Raw genomic sequence first — 20,821 nt, forward strand, 5'->3', positions numbered from 1 at the left:
GCAGCGGCACATAGTCAAGGTTCAAGAACTTCGTAGTTGTGGTTGAAATGGAGTTTCAAATACCTGGTTTGTCTCATACGCTGCTATTGCTACAGCCTTAGCCAACCCATGAAAATATATGTTTCTAAAGCCTAAAATGGTAGCTATAAACAATAAAAATTATTGTTCAGTATTGATAATGTATGTTAACTCACAATGCTTGAACTGATAGTCTACGACTTTTTTCATCCTTTTCTCAGTTGCTTGCTGTTATGGTTGGTGTGTTATTTTTGTTTGCATAGAACTTGACAGTTTCCTGTGTGTTCAATTTCGGCCTTGATTAAAAAACACAGCAAATATTGGGGGGGGGGGGGGGGGGGGGGGGGGGGGGGGTCATAGTGCATGTGTTTAGATTTAATATTGTTAATTGTAATGAGCTCATTAATGTTTTTAACTGGATATGTGCAATTTTATATTAGAAAAAAAAAATGCTTTTAACCTTAATATTGATACTCAAATGTGATGACCTAAAGCTATAGCAGCAACACCTTTCTATACAAATGAGTATTAATTATTTTGGTATGAAAGTATTTGAAACTCAGAATATTTACACAAGTAGAATACTTTATCTAAAAGGCACACAAGTGCTGCTGAAATAGTGCACTTGTAAGGATTCTGATGAGTGATGAATAAATAAAGAATTGAACTTTATGTTTGTCAGCTGAATTAACAAGTGAAAAATCTGGGATAGCATTCACTTTTAAGATAGTTGTATTCAGAAAATACACACTTTTTAAGAGTAACATGGATGCAATAGGTTTTTTTTTTTCTTTTGCAGTTATCTACTTTCCTTCTTTTATTTAAATATATATAAATTATTTCTAGAATTTTTTTTTTTTAAATATGTTTGTATTCAGCTCGATAAATGTTTGATAAATATGCTGTGCTGTTAAGAACTCAGTATTTGAGTAACTATTGTCTAGTTATTGTTCAAATATATCTTGTTATATTTATTTAAAGTATTTCAGTTACAAGTGTAAATGCAATGGATGCAGTTATTACCTATTATCTGTAGTTTGAGCACTACTGATATAAATCACAAGGTTCATGTGACAGTTAACAAGACAGTAATTCAAAGTTATTGTAATTTATTACTGTTTTATATAGTCTCTTAATTTTTTTTTTTTTTGTATTTGTTGGAGAACATAATTCAACAATTTTTTAGAGTACTGAATTAATATTGTAGAATTTGATACTGTAAGATTTGGCTTTCCGTTTTTAAAACATAAACATTTGCTTTCGATGTACAAATAGAAATATAGTGTACAAATTATTTACTGTCTAGAGAAGATGAATAAATATTTGTGTACTGTAATAATTTTCAATGTTACAAAGGCTATAAAAAAGAGTTATTAGTATGTTACATTTGTATGAGTTGTTTGAGTGCTGTTGAGGATTGGCTGTTCTAAGCAGTTCAGGTATTTTGACAGACTTCTCCACTCAGGGCCCACCTCTGAAGCTACTTATTTTACAGGTGTAATGCAAGATTAGCTCTGTTACGACAGCGTGCACGGCTCCAGCCCTGTGGCAACAAAAGGTTAGAACGTTGTGAGCACATTTCACAACTGTGCAAGTTCTGCTGCGCATTAACTTTCAAGCAGTCATATATTTTTTGCACTATGGTTTATTTTGTAAGGTGTGTTTACATGTGATAATGAATTTCTATTTCCCAGAAAGTTTAGATTGTTCGCGTTCCACCATTGGTGGCTAGTGGTAGGGTGACTTTGATATCTGCGTACCGTAGAATACTAGAAAATACAGTTAAGTCCTCGATTAACGGACATTTGTTATAACTGGCACTATATTGTATAGCCTTTAATTTGGTTAACAGATGCCAAACTCATTACTGCGGACACTTTCACGTCGCAACTTATGAACAGATGGGGATGGTACTTCTCTAGTAGCCTGTATGTACACGCGAATCCAAGTGCTGAATACTTCTAGCATGCATGCACAATGGTTATCTAGGGATGACTAGGTAACTGTAAAAAAAAGGTAAGATGCAGCACTAATACTTACGATGCACATGGCAAAGTACAGCAAACTCACCACTTCCACCAGCATGTGCCTCCCGTTATGACTAGAGAACCAGTGCAGGTTGTTTGCTGAATTGCCGGACAGTGACATACATAAATAAGCCTTTATACTCCAAGCAGTTTGGTAGTCAGGCATTAGTCCTTCGTTGTACAGGCACTGTACGTTCGTGGTGTGTACTCAAAATAAATACAATTAAGTTCTTATAGTTGTTTGCGTTCAGTGAAATATTATGTACGTGCTTTATTCTATGTAGCCATAGATGGAAAAACGAACATAATAAACTGGCCCCTATTTGCAGAAAGAAGAAGTTTTGCTGTGAGTTTTTTCTTCCCCCTCCATTGTCTAATCACCCCTCCATCAAAGGCAAGCGAGGGGAAACAGTACTCGCCACGCACGCTCTCTCACTTCAGGCTGATTTATACACAACAGTGTCGTGACAGTGCCTGGTCTGCCCGTGAATCCACCAAAGTTCTTTTTCTTAATATTTGAAGGGTTTTGTTTGTCTGTGCCGCTGCAAACAGTGTTGTCGCTGGATAATTGTGGACTATATTTTCTCGTTTCACAGCCGACACTGGTAGATATTCTTGAGAGCAGTTGCCAGACGACGTATAACAATTGTCCATTGAGAATTGAGATCTGGGCCGGCCACTCACTCTCGAGGTCACCGAACTGATTTGTTTAAAATCTTCATGCTTGCTTCATCCAAACTAATCTTAATATTTTAATGTTGTGTCTGTGCTGCGACACAGTATCTCGCCGCTGCCCGGCATGTAACGAGCCGCCCTTAAAAGTTTTTACATCACATGTTAGGCATTTTTAGAAGTTGCAAGCATGAGTGAGAAACTCTAATTGCCGAGACTGAGATCTAGTTTTTTGGAGTAGCTTTCATAAAATATTGTAAACATAGCTAAATTATTTATTAGAAGTAATGCATCAGCTGTTATCGGGTGAACAAACCAGTGAAAACTAATTCACTTTATTTTGGTAGCCACAAATGTTTTGGTGTGACATACCAGACATTTTTGCATCTCTTACTCATTTATATACATTATTTTTTTTATTACGAAACAGCATTAAGTATTCTTTGCACAGTTTAAATCACTTTTAATAAGCAGTTAGTTGTCAAGTAGGTTAATTAACATTATTTACCTAAACTTTGTATTTGAACCTCTATCCAGAGTTTTTTTTTGGTAGTAGTTATGGGCCCACCCAACAGATAGCATCACATTTCGTGCAAAACATGGTATTGGTTTCCACTTTAAGAGTTGCACTTCTATTATCTCCCTCCTTGATCTGTGGGTATAGGAATGTGATCCAGGACATTAACATTGTTTCTTATGGGAAAATATGATTTGATTAATGGAAATTTTGCTTAACTGATAATTTCTGGGAACATAACCTTTCTGTTAATCGAGGACTTACTGTGCACCTGTTTACTAAGAATGTTTTGGGATATTCATAGCAATTGAAAAATCCAAATTCTGTCTCGGCCGTTCACTTCTATCATTTCTCAAAAATGAAGAAAAGCAATAAATTTCTGAATACTAATCTGCATAATGAAACGTGTACATGCGGGACAAGTCATGCAACGGTAGACCAGGCTGCTCAGCAGTGTATCTTCGTGGCCAACATTCCGTTGCCTACAAACATGTGACGTTTGCTTGACCAAACAGCATCAACCTAAAAATAAAGAAAACTGAAACTGACAATTTTTTTAATGTAAACATAACCATAGCAACATTACTCAACCTGTCCATTAAAACTGCTTTCAAATGAGAAATTCAGCATAGTGTAACACATCATCACAAGAAAAGAATCTATAAATACCCAAATCAAGTTTCACAAACCTGGGAAATATCTTAACTTCTCATACTTGTGCACTGAATTCACCACCACTAGAAATAATATATATATCCGTTTGCCTACATTGTGATGTATGTCTTGTCTGGGTGCACAGAAGGCCAAATTCAGTTGCCACAGTAACAGTCTTCAGAACTTAAATTTTGTTTACCTTTTCATAAATGTAGTATCTTTGCCTCTAAAATTTAGTACACATTTCGCGGAACAATCACCAGACACAACCTGCAACAGAAATGGGATTCACAGTTGCTGTACAAAATGTAAACTGAAAATTAACACTTCAGTTTGACAAATTATTAAAGAATGAATTAATGAGATAATGACCACCTGTACTCATTACATACATCATAACCATGTTATAACATTCTCCCCCTTCCCCTTTTTTAACTAGTTTCCTTCATATTTGTTTCACAAACCTCATTGATACAATATAAATTTCCCCCTTTATAAAGGTTTACCCCCAAAATTTCTTTGTTCCCTTCAGAAATGTCTTAAAAAGAGAATCATTTAAATAGTGCAATACCCTTGTGTTACCTTACAAAATTACATCCAATTTAAACAAATAATGGTGTAGAAAAATGCCCAAAGATATCATCCTGTAAAATTAATTACCGTCGCAATTGACTCAATATTTAAACACAAAAGATTTTTGAATTTAAAAAAAAAAAACCTAGTGGTATTTTAAAATGAACTGGAAAATTCTACAGCTTTTTTCTTATTTTAACAGAACGTAAATTGCTGTGGTTATAGCCACCATGGGGTTCAGTCAGTTTCAATAATGAAACAGAGCAAAGCAGCATTCCACCATTGCACTGACTTCCTGAAGATGAAAGTTCCTTGGTTTAACAGTAGATAGATGTCCTGAGATTTTAATTAAAGTTATTAGCTAATATATCTAAATTAAAATACTACCTACTTGCATGAAGAAAAAAGATCACACACACATGCATACATAGTACAACAAAATCAAAATGTATTCTAACATTGCACAATCATTACTGGTAAGTCCTGAAGTAGTGTTTTAAGGCCCTGATTGATTGTAAACTTTAATGAATTTATGTTATAATAAAATAACATCCCACATATGCTAAGTGACTATTGATCATGATATTAATTATATAGAAGAAAATTTACTCTTGCAATGTTGTAGGAAGTAAGTAATAACTTTGTGCAAGTTAGAAATAAGTTTTGTTTACATAACTTAACTTCAGTTAATTTAAATGAGAGCATGCAACTAAGAAAAATCACAACACACAGTTGGGAGTGCAAAGTTCAAACACAAGCCTTCTGATGGGAAATGCTTTGATTAATGGCATTTCCCAAAAGGATCCAGAAGCTGTTCGGAAAGAGCTAATTTTGTAACAGTTCAAGAGTCAAGCAGTACCGTATTTCAGAGAAAACAAAGCTTATTTACATTGTCATCTGTGATGATTAAACTTCTTGTGATTTGTTATAGAATATGAACATGTACTTTGTTGTAATGTTTACTGTCTTCACTGAAGAAAAAAACCAGCAACACAAAATAAAAGTTACTAAAAAAAAAACTTGATTGTACATACTCATTTCTTACACCAATGCACTAGAAAGATAAAGCATTAGCCAAGTTGAGCGTGGTTCTTCTGATCGCAATAGCAGTGATCAGATGGTCTTAAATCGCCTACTTCCACTACACTACCATGCCAAAGACAGTTTGGAACTATATATAACTATATCTAAATGTTGGAAGAACTACTCACAATTTTTCAGTCAGTAGAAATTAGAAAAGTATCAAAACAAAAACATTACTACAGATATTCCATACAAAACATGTTTTTTCTCAGTGTACATTTTCGGCACACAGATTCAACACAATGTATATCAAAATGTCAAATTTTTAAACTTGTAAAACTTACACTGCACTGAAAACTGGCATAACGACACTGTTTGCATGCCAAACAAACTTGGTTTTAATTTTAAAAAATATATTTGTAGGTTAATGTTTCCAATTGTCTTCATATACCAGTATTATTTTAAGAGAAAAATTCAAAACCTCTTGCTACTCTACATGAAACATTCAAACTGATTTCCCATAACATCATTATTTTTGTTATACTCTTGATGTGAGCCAACTTTTGTTATCAATTTTCAGTACACACAGAAACACCCATATTGTGCCAGTATGTCAATATTAATTTATTTAGATTAGTGCAAGGCATGAAACCATGTGCTGCAAAGTTCATGTTATTAAATAAATATCTGAATATAACTTATAGAAACTGTAGTAGAAATTATTGTTCCTGTATTTTGCGATTTCAAAGTGGGCTTTTTCTTTTTGCACACATTCACTAAATTTGTGGGTTTACAGCAGTTTGTAACTCTGGATTTTTAATTCTAACCAAACCTCTTAAAACTATACATAAAACATAATCTACTAAACTTCCTTGCAGTTTGGTGTATTGATACGTAGTAATACGCGATGCAGTGAGTCAGGTAGCTAGCCTAACCTATGAGGGTGGGGAATAAGCTAGTTTAAGTGTCACTAAATATAGGGTGAAAATGCTTTCTGAAAAAATTATATTATTTAAATACTTTTGAAAAAATTATTCTTGCTCTTTAGTGACGGACATTATCTGCTGTGCGAAGGGGCTAAATAGGTATACTTTCTGCGCGCGTGACAGGCACGTCATATCTAGGGCACCTACAATTAACGACTTTCAATCCATGCTTGCGCTTCTTGGCTAAGTGCCGCACCTTCGACTGCTTGTCTACGATGAACAGAAAATATGACCTGCAGTAAACAAAACACAACCAACTCAGTTTAAATGAGTGATAAAGTCACTGACGTGTGATATTCTGCTACATTTTCCCTCTTATGTAACAAAATAAGCATAGAGTTTTATTACACAGTATTCAGTGGGCAGATACCTGGTAGGTTGGTAGAAGAGTAGCACAACTCCAAGTGAGGTGGTAATGTGAAATAATGTATACTTCAACATTAGCGTACTGTAAATATATACATATTTATTTACAATATTGGTGGTGAGATGGGAACCTCTTTAAACAACAAATGCCTTTGCTGACGTCAGCATTGGGGATGGTGTGTTAGGTTAAGGCTGTTTGGTAGGATCAGCCTGTATCCTACATAACCAATACAAAATATCTGTACAGTTATAAAACAGGCGTAAAGTACATATATAATATAATCCATAATATGCATAATAATATGATACAAATCAGACTCGCACTGCTCTAATATCACAACTTGGCTGTCCCAATGTGGGAGAAAACCATTGTGTACATTAATAACATAAATAAGACAAAAACAGTACTGTACAAATAATCCAGAAAAATATTTTCATCAATCAACACGTTCAAAATTATAAAATGATGTAGCAAACACATTCGGTAAAGTGGTCATTCAGATATAACAACATACGTTCGTGTATACATTGTACCGGTTCCTCTCGATCGGAAAAATGCTCAAATATTCGCACAAGTGTTTACACTCAAAATTGTTGCTACACACCATGATGCATTCTCGCAACGATACACTTAAAAAAAAAAAAAAAAAAAAAAAAAAAAAGAAGTTTGCTAGCCTTTGGTATGTACAGGTTTTTTTTTCTCATTTAAGAGCTCCAATAAAAGTTACTTTCACACACACAGATCGTAACACGCACTGGCACACATTTGCATAAAAGTTGTAAAAACATCCAGTTCATCGTACTGTTCGCGGGGACGTCAATCACTGTCCGACCCCACGAGAATTACTTTTTTCCTCTTCTTTGCATGTTTCGGCTTCACTATTTCTTCTTCCTGCAAAAAAATTCACATTTACCATTGTCATTAGAGAGAAAAAAAAATTCTAAACAAGATATTGTGTTATCTTTGAAAGATTTGTGCAATGGGAGTGCATGACTTGATGTAAGTTTTTGGACATATGCCATTGCTAAGAACTTTTTCTGTTGAATAAAAACTAAAAAAATAAAAATAAATAAATAAATAAAAATACACAAAATTAAGCAAAAAAATTGCTGTTGTCAACAAGGATATAAACACCACAAAATATTCCGTAACAGGAATATGGTCAACAAACAAAGAAAAACAAAGAAAAATGTACATACTAAGAGAACGAAAAGAAAAAAAACCACAAATGATGACGACACAGAAATATTGATCCATATTAATGTTACGGAATATTTTGTGGTGTTTATATCCTTGTTGACAACAGCAATTTTTTGCTTAATTTTGTGTATTTTTGTCTTTTTTGGGTATTTTTATTTATTTATTTCTTTATTTTTATTTTTTTAAGTTTTTCTTCAACAGAAAAAGTTGTTAGCAATGGCGTATGTCCAAAGACTTACATCAAGACAAGGTATTGTACAGAATGTCAGGTTACGGAAATGAAAAGTGACACGGCACTGACCTCGCTGCTCTCGTCGGAGCTGTCGGACGCCTCCTTGGGCGCGGCCCGTCCCTTGCCCTTGGCCTTCCTGCCCGCCCCGCCGCGGCCGGGACTCTTCTTCACCACCGCCTCCACCTCCTCCGCCTCGGCCAGCGCAAACAGGTCGCTGAAGCGCTTCCTCTGCGCGTCGCTGCAGCTCGACTGTGCCTGCTGCAGGGCGCGCTGCATCGAGTCCAGGCTGTACAGGTGGCTCTGGTTCTGGCGGCAGCCCTGGCGCAGCTGGTCCAGGTGTCCCAGCACCTGGGAGACACGCGCACACGCCGCCGTGCTAGCACAGTACACTCCAGAGCATGCTCACACGCACGCACACGCCGACGTGCTAGCACAGTACACTGTCCAGCGCTGCGCCTCACACACACACACACCGCCGTGCTAGCACAGTACACTGTCCTGCAGCGCTGCGCCTCACACACACACAAACACACAATGCCGTGCTAGCACAGTACACTGTCCTGCAGCGCTGTGCCTCACACACACACACACACACACAATGCCGTGCTAGCACAGTACACTCCAGAGCATGCTCACACGCGCGCACACCGCCGTGCCGGCACAGCACACTCCGTACACACTGTTTGGACTTGTAAATATTGTTTGTAATTTAGTGTGTAGTGTTTGAAACATTTGAATTTTGAACTTCCCGCGCTGCTTGCCAGCAGCGCCAAGTTTTCCAAGCTGGCTGCTGCTGCTGAGGCAGGTAGCCCTGCAGCTTCCGGCAACGAAGCAACAGTTGTTGTTGAACCATCACGGCGGTATTTGTGCTATCGTGCACGCTCGCTGCCAATCCAGTTGTTTGCGAGTGCATCAGCATTAATTGTATCATTTTTATCTGGATTTTACAGTCTTGTACGTCTCTAGACAAAACACACACACTGTCCTGCAGCGCTGTGCCTTACACACACACTATCCCGGGGCTTGCATTCTCCCCTGTGCCAATTTGGCAGCAACTGTAATGGAAGTCAGTGAAAGTTATGCAGTTATGATGTTACGAAGTTTTGATGCGGCCGCACCTGAGCGGAGGCAAGTAAACCCAGCCCCGAAGCTTAGCTCATCGAACAGCGGAAGAAGTGAGACCTGACGAGAAGCGGAACCATATCAAACCTTCCAAAACAAATGGAAACAGCGACCTCAGGGAAGTGTATGTAAAGCCTCAAAAAGCTGTTGTAGATACACAGTGCAACCAGAGCTACAGCAGAGAGCAGTGAGTACTACAGTAGGCAAAAAGAATTTGGTGATGGAGTTCACACAAGTTAAAAGAGTTGTCAACCATTTAAGTCAGTTGCCGGAGCAGCCACGATGAGCCATGACTAAACCTGAGGTTAGGAGTTCGAGTCCAGTAGAAGCGACAGTGAGTAGACCCCCAAGTGAGCTCGTTATAGTGTCAGCTCATAGTTGAATGAGTCGGCGGATAAATGAAGGTGTCTCCAGCGAGGAGTGGTGCCCTGGAAGCAAGCAGAGAGGAGGGTAGCACTTGTCAGCATGGTGTGGTACACCACGCTGCAGCAGTAGGTAGTGGGCATCTAAGGGATGAGCATTACGAGTAGTATGGTGAATGAGCATACTCGCTGAGTGAGGGCCACCAGCTAGACAACGAGGGGACGTTCTACAGAGGAGTGCGACACCTGAGGTACCACACAGGAGTACAGAAGACACTCGACTGATATGGGCCAACACTCGTTGGGTGAGTAACCACTCGCCGAAGGAGCCTGAGTGTTGACCTGCTAGAAACTAATGGTAACGAGGAACGAGAAACGAACGAGTCGGGGTGCCAGACAGAGAAAGTCCACCCGTCAACGGTGGTCCACCACCGAAGGGCATCCCATGTGGAGCTATGAGATGATCAGCGAAGGACTGGGCACGAACGAGTCGGTGAGCTGAGCAGACCGTCCGTCCGAGCTGGCATGGATTACACACATAGTGAGTACTGCTTTAGAATGCGAGAAATGTTTTTAATTCCATTCAGATTTTAGCTAATAAACTTCTGCTATTCAGCAGTAACTACCACATTGAAGAATAGCATTTGTAGATTACAGGTGAAACAAGCTGTAGTGATAGTAAATAGGTAATTCAGTATTTTGAAGTGCTAGTACTTGTAATCCATCCAGTACTAGTTGTTGATCTCTCAAATTCATATGTTTGAACTTTCAAGTTAAAGCCATTGTTTGCCTAACAAGTTTTTTTTTTTTAATTACTAAACAAAGGTGAATAAATTTTGCGTGATGTTTTATGATTGGTAAAAGGTTATTAGTATTAGGTATCAGGTATTAAGGGGCCCGCCTCGTCAGGGGTGTATGTGTGTTAGTGAGGCGGGGTGATAAGCGCGACGCTCGCTGGTGCTTCCAGCGCGGTATCGCCTCTAAGCGCAAGGCTCTGAACTGGCGCGCATTCGTCTCGTCGTCACAAGATAACTGTGAAATTTGAGCGGTGACGGTAACATTATATGGCGGCGAAATGAAGATAAAGGTATTATGCAAGCCCCTTAAGTGCTTTCAAGAATCTGTACTGATTGTTTTATGCCTAAAAATTACTCTGAAAACACGCGTTTTAGGCATTTTAACGCTTCTAAAAATACAGTTTGAAAGCTTAATCCGAAATTAAAAGTACTTTTCGGTCCTCAGCGAACTCTTAAATGCTATTCGTAAATAGGCCCCACTCGGATATCTTGAGTAGTTTAGAAATCGCGTTGTTTTTCCTGAAGCTCTGCACACTGTATGTGTGCCCAGGTAGGCGGGCCCCTTAACATTTCTTTCTTATTCTCTAGCTATCTTGAGGAGAGGCATCAGCAACCTTAAGTCATTAGTTCAAGGCGGTGCTAATAACAAGAGATTATTGTTTCATGTTGTAAACAATATTTTGGAAAATAATAATGTTTGTCTCAGAAATGGTGTATTGCTGTACCGAGTCCACCTGCATACATAAAATACAACAACACCATCCCTGCTAACGCAGTACCTGCACATTTCAGAATTTCCAAATCGAGAGGACAACACAGCGGAACAGCGAACAGCGTCTCACCTGCTCTGCGGTGGGAGGCCCAGTATTTGCTGCGACCTTCTGCCCTCCACCACTCCCTCTTTTTCTCTTGTTGGGGAAGGTGTTGGGGTAGCGACTGGTCAGGAGAGCGGCTATCAGCTCCCCGAGCTTCTCCTGGTGCTCCCGGCACCAGTGCTGCAGCGTCGACAGCACAAAGATGTCGTTAGGTGGCCGCACTTCCCGCGATAACAGGTGCTTAAGCAAGTCTGCCGTTGGCCTGAACACACACGCGTTCATCAGTACTCCCGTCAGCTCCTGCCGTCTGAACCCTCCTTGTGGGCTCAAACCAGAGAGGTCACAGCCTCAAGCAAAACATTTCATCTAGAGCTAAAGCATAAAACATACAGAGATAATAATCCTAAGAAAAACTGTACATCGTGTATTGGAGTTTACTGCACCCATTCTAATTCACCAGGTCCAAACAAAGAGTGCAACTACTTGCTTGTGGTCTTTCAATTAATTACATTAAGAATAATCTGAGGATCATACATAGAGAGACCCTGCACTAGAACTGGAACTGATATAACATTAATACACATTTTAGGTGTGAAATGAATTTCAGAACTATGAAATACCAAAAAATAATTAAATTCAGAACAACAGAAAATCATTACCGTTTTTGTATCTTTTTTCATTACCGTTTTTGTATCTTTTTTGGTTTATTCTGTATAAACTTCCCCCAAATTTTCACTCAATATAAATGTCATCCCATTTATAAAGATAGTAGACGAATATATAACACTTTCTAATTTTCATGTTCATAAGAGCTTATTATAAAATAGTACTAGAATTGTCTCATTAGAACATACCTACTTCATCTTTATCTGTAGATATTGAGTTTAATTTAAAAAGCAGACCATTAAACTTCAATGTGCTTTTGTTAGGCATATTAGGTTAGACACCTTTGTGATTATTATATTATTATGATTTGCGTTAAACCCATTAGTTATATGGTGGTAAGAGCAACATGACAGAAACAGTCAGGGAACATAATTAATTGACACAGGACTAAGAGTACTACTTCCAAGTAACTGAAAAGCACTTTACTAGAGGTGAATGTTATAAAAACAGTGATCAAGTACAAACAGATATTGTACAGGACAAATATTTCAATTCTCATTCATACTACAGAGACAGTCACAGAGGATTGACAAAAGGTAACCATAAAAAACTAAAACCAAAGGGAATTACTGTATTTACTAGAGTAGACCCTCTATCCATGAACAGTCCCTAAGCCATGACACAAAATTTTATCAAAATTATTGGGCTATACATGAGCAATAACATTCACAGAAACATGAGTAATGATCAGATTAGCTAAAATACTAAGAGGTTCATGGACTTTGAGTAAGAAGTAAGATAAGATAGACAAATATAAAGAATAAGGAAAGGTATGGATATACATTATATCACACGAACAAGTGCAAGTTTCTGACAGGTCTACAAAATTTTTAGTTTAAACAGCTGAATATCCTTCCATCATTGCAAAAAAAAAAAAAAAAAAAAAAAAAACTTAATTTTATTAAATTGAATAATTTGTGTGGAATGCCTCACACAAATATGTCTAAAAAGTGCCATCGCTCATTAGAGAGATTAATTACAGGGGTTTCTATAGGACTGGGACTACAAAATTTCTCGATTCCAGATTTACCAGACCTGACATCTAGAGCTGTACGATTCACAAAATTTTGCAGATATGCCGACACAACTGTTGCCAATTCACCCTTTATGAAAAATGAATTTACTAAGGGAGGCTAGAAAATATAAAAACTTAATATGTAATTATGTAACATAAGATAATTTTAAAATAATTAACTATTAAATATATTGAATCATGAAATACAAAGTTTAAATAAAGAATTTAAAATGTGCAAGATTGCAAGACTTTGTAAATGTTTACTATGAAAGAATGGGACTTTCAATACCAACTTAACGCATGTGGCGGATAAAATTCATGGTACTAAACATTTATATGGAAATTCGTTCATGTGGTAGCTTTGCACGGAAACAGTAAAAGTAATTAACGTTACGTGAAGCCCAATATCAGTGGTTCTCAATTTTTTCAGCCAGGGAACCCTATGATCGCCTTTTCTTTTGGTGGAACCCCAACTCCAAAGAAAGTTATTTGAAAATAATTGTGCTTACGTTACATGACATTCGTCCTGACTCACGGAACCTCTGTGACCCTGCCATGGAACCCCAGCCCTATATTATTATGTTATTTTTTTGGGAACCACTGCCATATATTATTTTTTTTATATTCAATTTTAAAAACTTGTAAGTTAACGAAAAAATGTCTCCATCACGATATAACAAACATTTATTTGCAGTTCGGGCAGTTGGTATATTCCGTTGCTTATAGTGGCAGCCAGGCTCTAAAAAAATCACTTATTTGTTCTTACCTAACCTCACCGTGATGATGACATATTTATTTATGATTTATTAGACTCAAGAACGTTATTAATACACAGAATGATTAAGTTTTATATGTACGCCTAGCATACGTAGATAATAAAATTATGTTTAAAGTATGTAGTCGCACGAAAAGCGCAAAGGGTAATAGTTGGTTTTTAGCTTATGACAAACACTTTTATTTTTCAGTAATATCGGCCGAAAATTAACAAGCGTATTGTGAATCGGCACAGCTCTACTGAAATCAGCAACTTTCCCTGACTTTCCAGGCAAGAATGGTCGCATGGTGAAATTTGGTATTGGCCTTATTTCTGGGAACCAAAAAAGGTTATTAGGTACATGCCATTTGAAAGAAGTGTCACTTCAATCATTAAAAGTATTACTAAATACCATAATATTTACATGATACAAAACTCAAAAAATTAAAAATAAAAAAAAAAACATAACAAAACAAACTCTTTACAAGTTAAATAAAATATGTTCATCGATTTTCAAATGATTTTTGATTATTAAAGATGTGGGGGGCACTGTTAAGTAAACAAAAGTAGATAGGTAACAAAACAACAATATTGAATCATTAGGGTGTCAATCTAAAAAGCTAAGCCCAAGTCTTTAGTCAAGTATTTAATTGACACTGAAAATTAGCCCCTGTGGGCAAACAACAACAGGTCACTGACTGACTTGGACAGACACGTATTATTCTACGTTTGGATTTATTTTAAAGGATATGGATGTTCCTAGAACATTGTGTATTGTGATAATAAAAAGGAAGGAAGCGAGACAGATATGCAAATCAGCGACACCAATTTTTTAGACCTTTTTATTAGTACAGATACTTTCTGGTGCATTCTGTATGTAATTCTTATGCTGGGAAAATCAACAAAGTTTCGAAGTTTTACGCCCATGTGATTGGTTGTTGAAATCACAAGACTGCTGGTTCCCTGCATGGTTGCAGGTGGTCATGTAGCCTAAGTCATTGCTTGGGTATCTGCAAGAGTAGAAGCATGCGGATCGGCTTGCCAAAGTTAAGATATTATGTAGAGTTGAGAAGAATTTCATGCCTGTGGTCCGGGCCGCGCTGTTTATTAACCTTTAATTTTGGAAGAAGTTTTCCACCACAGGCAGCAGTGTAGGCCCAGTTGGAGCTGTTTTGTAAACTTGGTGGCCACGCCGAGCAGACAGAGGTCTGTCAGCTATTTGAACCGTGCATTGCAAGGAATCGCGAGATTTTTGATAATGAACTGTGGGTAAAATATCATGTTCAAGTGATGAACCGATTTGTTTGAGAAGTTTCGTTGGACTGCATGTTTTGAGTTTTTTTTCGGAATGTAAATGTTTCTGTCTCGCAAAATGGCGGTTATGTTCTGTGTTTGGCAGAGAAAAATTAATAGACAAGCTTTAATCGTGTATTCTTTTATTTATGCAAGGCAATTTTCAAGGTAAATAAACTTAACCTCAGTAAGTAATATTCTATGGAACTTAAATTATTCTTGGCACCCAAAAAAATTTCTTCAAGTTTTGTTTTAATTACCGTGTTTTATCGCAGAATCGTCGCATGTGCGTAATCGTCGCAACCATATTTTAGGCTGTCAAAATTGGGATAAAAAAACTTCTTGCGTAAAGATCGCATGATGTTTTTGGTCCCGCTAGTAGATGCCGAATGCTTTGTGTAGGTATTTTTTCCGTATAAAACAATGTATTTTAAAGTAGAAATCTAATATTTATTCGGTCATTACCACTTACTTAATAAATTAACGGAAAAATACGACATTGTTTTGGGTGTAAATTTTCTTGTAAAGACGTTTTTAAAAGTTATTTCCTTTATCTGATGGTCTGCGTCGCCGCGGTGTAGGTGTAATCTAAAAATTAATTTCGGTCATTACCACTTATTTATTTAATAATAAACGGAAATACAAAGTTGTCTGACGTGTAAATTTTTCTTTTAAAGACGTTTTTAAACTATATTTCCTTTATCTGACCGCCTACGTCGCCGTGGTGTACCGCTTATAAACATGTAGCCAGCGCATCATTCATGTTTGGTTATGTCGCTTCCCGTATAGAGCGCGCGCACGTAGTCGAATATCGATATCTCACTGATTGGATGCAATGCGCACTCTCTGTCAGGTGCCGAGTTAACTACATTTGATAGCCTGGATTCTTTCGTGGCAAGTGTTTACTACGACACGTTAGTTCACGTCAGATTCTAGTGGCTTGCGTTCGCATTAGAGTTTTGGTTTTTCTATTTAAAGTTGAAGAAAGGTTTTTGTTTAAGGAATTATTAATATAGATTGTTTGGCGTGCTCTGGTATACTACACCTTTTTTAAAATAAACGTACTTTCCATGAACGGGTTTTGGTTTTTATGAATAACTTTACCTAACAAAAAAAATTTTTCCGCACAATGGTCGCACCCCTACTTTTCAAACTTGATTTTAGAATAAAATCTGTGACGATTATGCGAGAAAACACGGTATGTGCACTCTAGGCCAACTGTTGAGCTAGCTGGGAGGTCTGGAGCGTGAAAACCTCGGTGCAAGGTGACTTGTTTGTGGCAAAATTATGGTAATATGGGGTGCTAACAAGTCATATTGAACAAATAAACATGCTATCTATCAAAGGCCAATTGTACCTTTGGTGCAACTGGAAATTTAGTGGTGGTAATGTAGAACCAAGAACCAATTTTTTAAGAACTGGAAATGAACCGAAAAATGGGGGGGGGGGGAAAAAAAAGTACAATGGACACATCACTATTAGTTTGATCAATTAACTATTTCATCCTTTTCAAACCATTTCAAATACATATTCTTATAACTTCTTGAACACCAAAAAGGCCCACGATTACAAAGGGGGAAGAGAGAGAGAGAGAGAGAGAAAGAGAGACCACGCTACCTCTCCTGCTTGAGCATGAGCAGGATGGCGGTGAGGGCCTCGGCGTGGCCGTCGAACTGCAGGATGGGCAGGATGGGCAGCACGTAGTCGATGGGGATGCCGTGGGCCGCGACCAGCTGCCACAGGCAGTACTGCTCGAAGGTCTCCCAGCGCAGGCTGGCTGAGAGCAAGGCGCGGAACGAGTCGGGCCGGAACATGACGAGCCGGCCCTGCAGGATGTAGCAGACGAGGTTCTGCAGGCGGGCGGGGCACACCGTGGACACCACCAGGTGCAGCAGCTGCACGTGCCCGATGGCCACCTGGGAGAACTGGGCGTACACGTCGGGCAGCAGCCAGCAGAATAGGCTCGTGTCGTCCTCGTTGCACAGCTGTAACAACCCAGCACACCCCGCCTGCCTAACTTACAGTCCCCCTCGCCTACCAGGGAACACACGGACAGGATTTTTACTTTAAAGCCAAGATTTTCGTGTTTGGGAGGTTGGCAGGAGTTTGTTCTTGTCTGGTTACATAATGCTCTTGTGAAAAGGTGAAGTACACATTAAGTATACATAAGATTGAGTACATTTTTTTAAAAATGAAATATCCATGTAACTGCAAAAGTAATTGGCCATGGCCTATGGTAAAGGAACATCCCGACATTTATCTCGAGTGATTTCGGGAAACACAAATCAGGAAGGATAACTCAAATGATTTCTCCAGGGTGCAAGCCCAACATTTAACTGGTTGTACCACAATACTTTCATTCACCCAAGTACATAGCTGCACAGTCAACCACACAACAGCAAATGCAAGGGGAGTTTGAAGGACTGAAGACCAACCCTCTCCCCGCCTGACTGTAACTTACACTGGGTAAAATGACTACAAAAGACATTATTTTCCGATCACAAATTTCCCCTTCACGAGCTCCTGGAGCCAGCGCTGCCCACACATGACCGTTGTCTCAATTTGAAAGCAGTCATTTGATACGCTACAGCACGTAAGATGAAACATACGAGCAACAACTCACCTCGAGATCACTGAGGAGACAACTGTCAAGCTTCTTGTCCATGGACTGGCAGAAGTCCATGTACACGGATGGCTTGGCTTCCGACAGTTTGCTGCAATAATGATAATTTTTGTTAACAACAGGGAAGGGCCGGTCGAATCCTAGAATCCCACCAAATCTCTAGCATTTGAAAGATTCGAGGAAAAATATTGGAGTAAATAAAGTAAATTTAAAAATTCAAACACTTCTAATTCACATTTGAAAATTATAAGCTTTTATATAAATATACTAGTAAACAATCCACTGTCGTGCACCAACTTTATCACACTGAATAAATTATAAAATGTAAATACTTCTATTACATAATGATGCACCACTTTTACAAGAATATTAGACAACCTAAACAAAAACCCATATATTTTTAATTAGACAATAAGAAATAACATCATGCTCATAAAGGAGGAAAGGAAATTTTCCACAAAAAAAAACTCATTGAAAATTTACTTAGATATGCTATTTATTCTGGTCACATATTCACTTCAGGAAATTTTAAAATAATTTATAGTAAATTTACATGAATGAAAATGTTACTGTAAATAATTTATTCCAGGGAAACTTGAGCCACAGAAAAATAATGCACTATGTAGCCAAGTGCAAAATAATAAATTGTTATAAAAATGATAGCTAATGCATGAACAATGGGTTTGACAGATAATTCACATAGGTATCTTACGAAAGCATTTGTTATGAAAGAGCTAAGTAGTAACTTTGCTATTAATAATGATGAAAAAAACAAACAATAAAATATGAAATCAAACACCTACTGAATTTTTTTATAAACAATTATTTGCTATTAAAGACCCTGTGGAAAAAAAATGTATAGGTGCAGGTATTTTTCATGAAAAAATATGAACACTCATCAGACCGCAATAAGGTATCTACCTGTCAGCTTTATCTTCTTGTAACTGGGCAAAGAATCGCTGTGATTCGTGTGCTGACAGTATGAGTGTGCCCGAAACTCAAGGAATCACGAAACACGAAAGATGCTTCAGTGCTTTCTCACACAGCTAGTATCGAGATCTTTTCGCAAAACAAACAAAATGCCCCCGATAACGAACTAGCGAACTACGGTGTACTCGGGAGGGGACCAACCAGGCCTTGAGGAAGTACAGGAGCAAGTAGCCGATGCTGGGCCGATGGGACATCATCTCCGCCAGCAGGTTCAACAGGACCATCCTCCGGGAGTCCTCCGGCAACTGCACCACGTTGCGGAACATCACGAACAGCGGCCGGCCTATGCTGTCCTCTATGGCCCTGGGGACACCCCGCACCGGTTGCCAGCAGTGCTCTCCCGGTGACCGTGGTACATGAACGGAACTTTCTTAAACCAGTACGTCCGTGTTATAACCACCGGTACACTCTCATTGGACATGCAGTAACAGACAACTACAGAGAACTGATTTTTGCAATTCTCAAGCCACAAAACTTTCACAAAATCTTAATTATTTATTTTAAATCCTGAAAACAAAATAACAGTTTAGCAAAAGTCATCAAGTAAGTGAGAACTGACACAAAGAAATATTGACCACTTACAGTATTTGGTCGAGGAATAACTTTCCATTATGTTTGAACAATTCCCACAATCTTTCAGATTCAAGAATATTGGATGAAACACTGTTTTAATTAAGGTATGTAGGTTATTAGCCATCTTATGTTTGCTTAGCTTCAAGTGTTGATTAATTAAATGGTAAAAAACTAAGTATGCAACATAACTGTTTTGTTTTAGAACAAAAAACTATTTTTTTGTGTGAATACTGATCCACTAATATTTAATGCTAAAGGTAATACTTATTCCCTACACGTGATCACTAATTAAATGGCAGCATACAAAGTAAAACAATATAAAAATACATTAGGTACAAGATAAGTACACTTTTTTAAGACTTACAAAATACTGAAATATTTGTCTTAAGCAACACCCAAAAACTGGAATATTCTGACGTAAAACGTCCACGGCTGAAAGTTGCCACGCATAACTTGTACACGGAGATACTGTTGACGGCAATGCAAGAGCGACCAAGGTTGTTAAAAGCTGGTGAACAACGCGAGAGAAGAGGAGATGCACTAACTCGTCACTGGGCTCCGTGGGGAACACCGGCATATCGAACTGTTCCTCCAGGACAGAGCACAGGCAGGACCCCAGCGTGGATATCAGATCTGTGTCCATTTCCTCCTCCTGAATCACCTGCTGGACCAACCGCTCCATCGCCTGGCACCTGCGCACAGCACAGTGTCACGGAGTTGCAACACTCACTTCTCTTACACACTAAATATGTAGTATTTAAACACGTAATGCTGGTAATAATAATATAATAACACCACAAAAATAAACATTAACATTTATGTATAATAGATTCATCTAGCATCTATGTGCTACACATAATGGCTAAAAGCAAATACGTAGTATACATGTTTCTCACAAAGTTGCAAGAAATATACCTATTTATTTATTTGGTAAATTTGTTTGCGAGGTAAAATTTTAATTTATTACACCAATCACAGCCCAACTGTAAACAGCCCTATATAAATACTAGCCAGAACACCATGCACTTGAAAGTTTTTTAAGTTTTTCTTTGGTGTTATTCATAATGCAAAACTTTATTGATTTGTTGATTTTTAATGGGTTTTTTTTCCTTTAGTCACTTCTTTTATTCTACAAACAGGGGGCATATCTGTCACTGAATACCGTACATTTTAATACCTTAAAATATATTCCACAGCTATAATTTTTGTAGAGTTTTTCCTATACCAAAGTTTCGATACCATCAACAATACCAGATACTAAAATTAGCATTTAAAATGAATGGGCTCACTATATTAATAAAAAAATAATAATAATTTTTTTATAAATATCTTTAATACATAATATTATTCTTCTAAGCCTAAAGGAAATTTATTAAAAATTGCACATTACTTATTTATTAGGTAAAGATTTCAATTCATATTTACTTGTAGTTAAACAGTGCCTAAGTTGATAATTTTTAAGATTTTGCATCAAAAATGTCAAAGTAATTCAATAAAGGTATATGTATTATTAAAACTATCAGTCTATCACATATAACAAAC

At 37.7% G+C, this 20,821-nt stretch overlaps 1 protein-coding gene across 6 annotated transcripts in view; it reads right to left on the reverse strand.

Annotated features, from left to right (window-relative positions):
• Nucleotides 1–6,916: 6,916 nt before the first annotated feature.
• The window catches only part of LOC134534943 (integrator complex subunit 3), a 36,352-nt gene continuing 22,447 nt past the window's right edge, over nucleotides 6,917–20,821 (reverse strand). For 5 of the 6 annotated variants that reach the window (XM_063373685.1, XM_063373682.1, XM_063373683.1 and 2 more), the window contains 7 exons: nucleotides 19,825–19,971; nucleotides 18,848–19,009; nucleotides 17,717–17,807; nucleotides 16,711–17,078; nucleotides 11,393–11,627; nucleotides 8,339–8,617; nucleotides 6,917–7,728 (listed from right to left, as the gene is read on the reverse strand). In XM_063373685.1, the coding sequence (XP_063229755.1) occupies nucleotides 7,654–7,728; nucleotides 8,339–8,617; nucleotides 11,393–11,627; nucleotides 16,711–17,078; nucleotides 17,717–17,807; nucleotides 18,848–19,009; nucleotides 19,825–19,971 (1,357 nt within the window). In that variant the 3' untranslated portion in view covers nucleotides 6,917–7,653. Of the gene's footprint in view, nucleotides 7,729–8,338; nucleotides 8,618–11,392; nucleotides 11,628–16,710; nucleotides 17,079–17,716; nucleotides 17,808–18,847; nucleotides 19,010–19,824; nucleotides 19,972–20,821 lie in introns of those variants that run through there. The other variant, XM_063373688.1, reaches the window with a different exon arrangement.

Source organism: Bacillus rossius, chromosome 8 (genome assembly GCF_032445375.1).
Source record: "Bacillus rossius redtenbacheri isolate Brsri chromosome 8, Brsri_v3, whole genome shotgun sequence".
Classification (NCBI taxonomy): Eukaryota; Metazoa; Arthropoda; class Insecta; order Phasmatodea; family Bacillidae; genus Bacillus; species Bacillus rossius.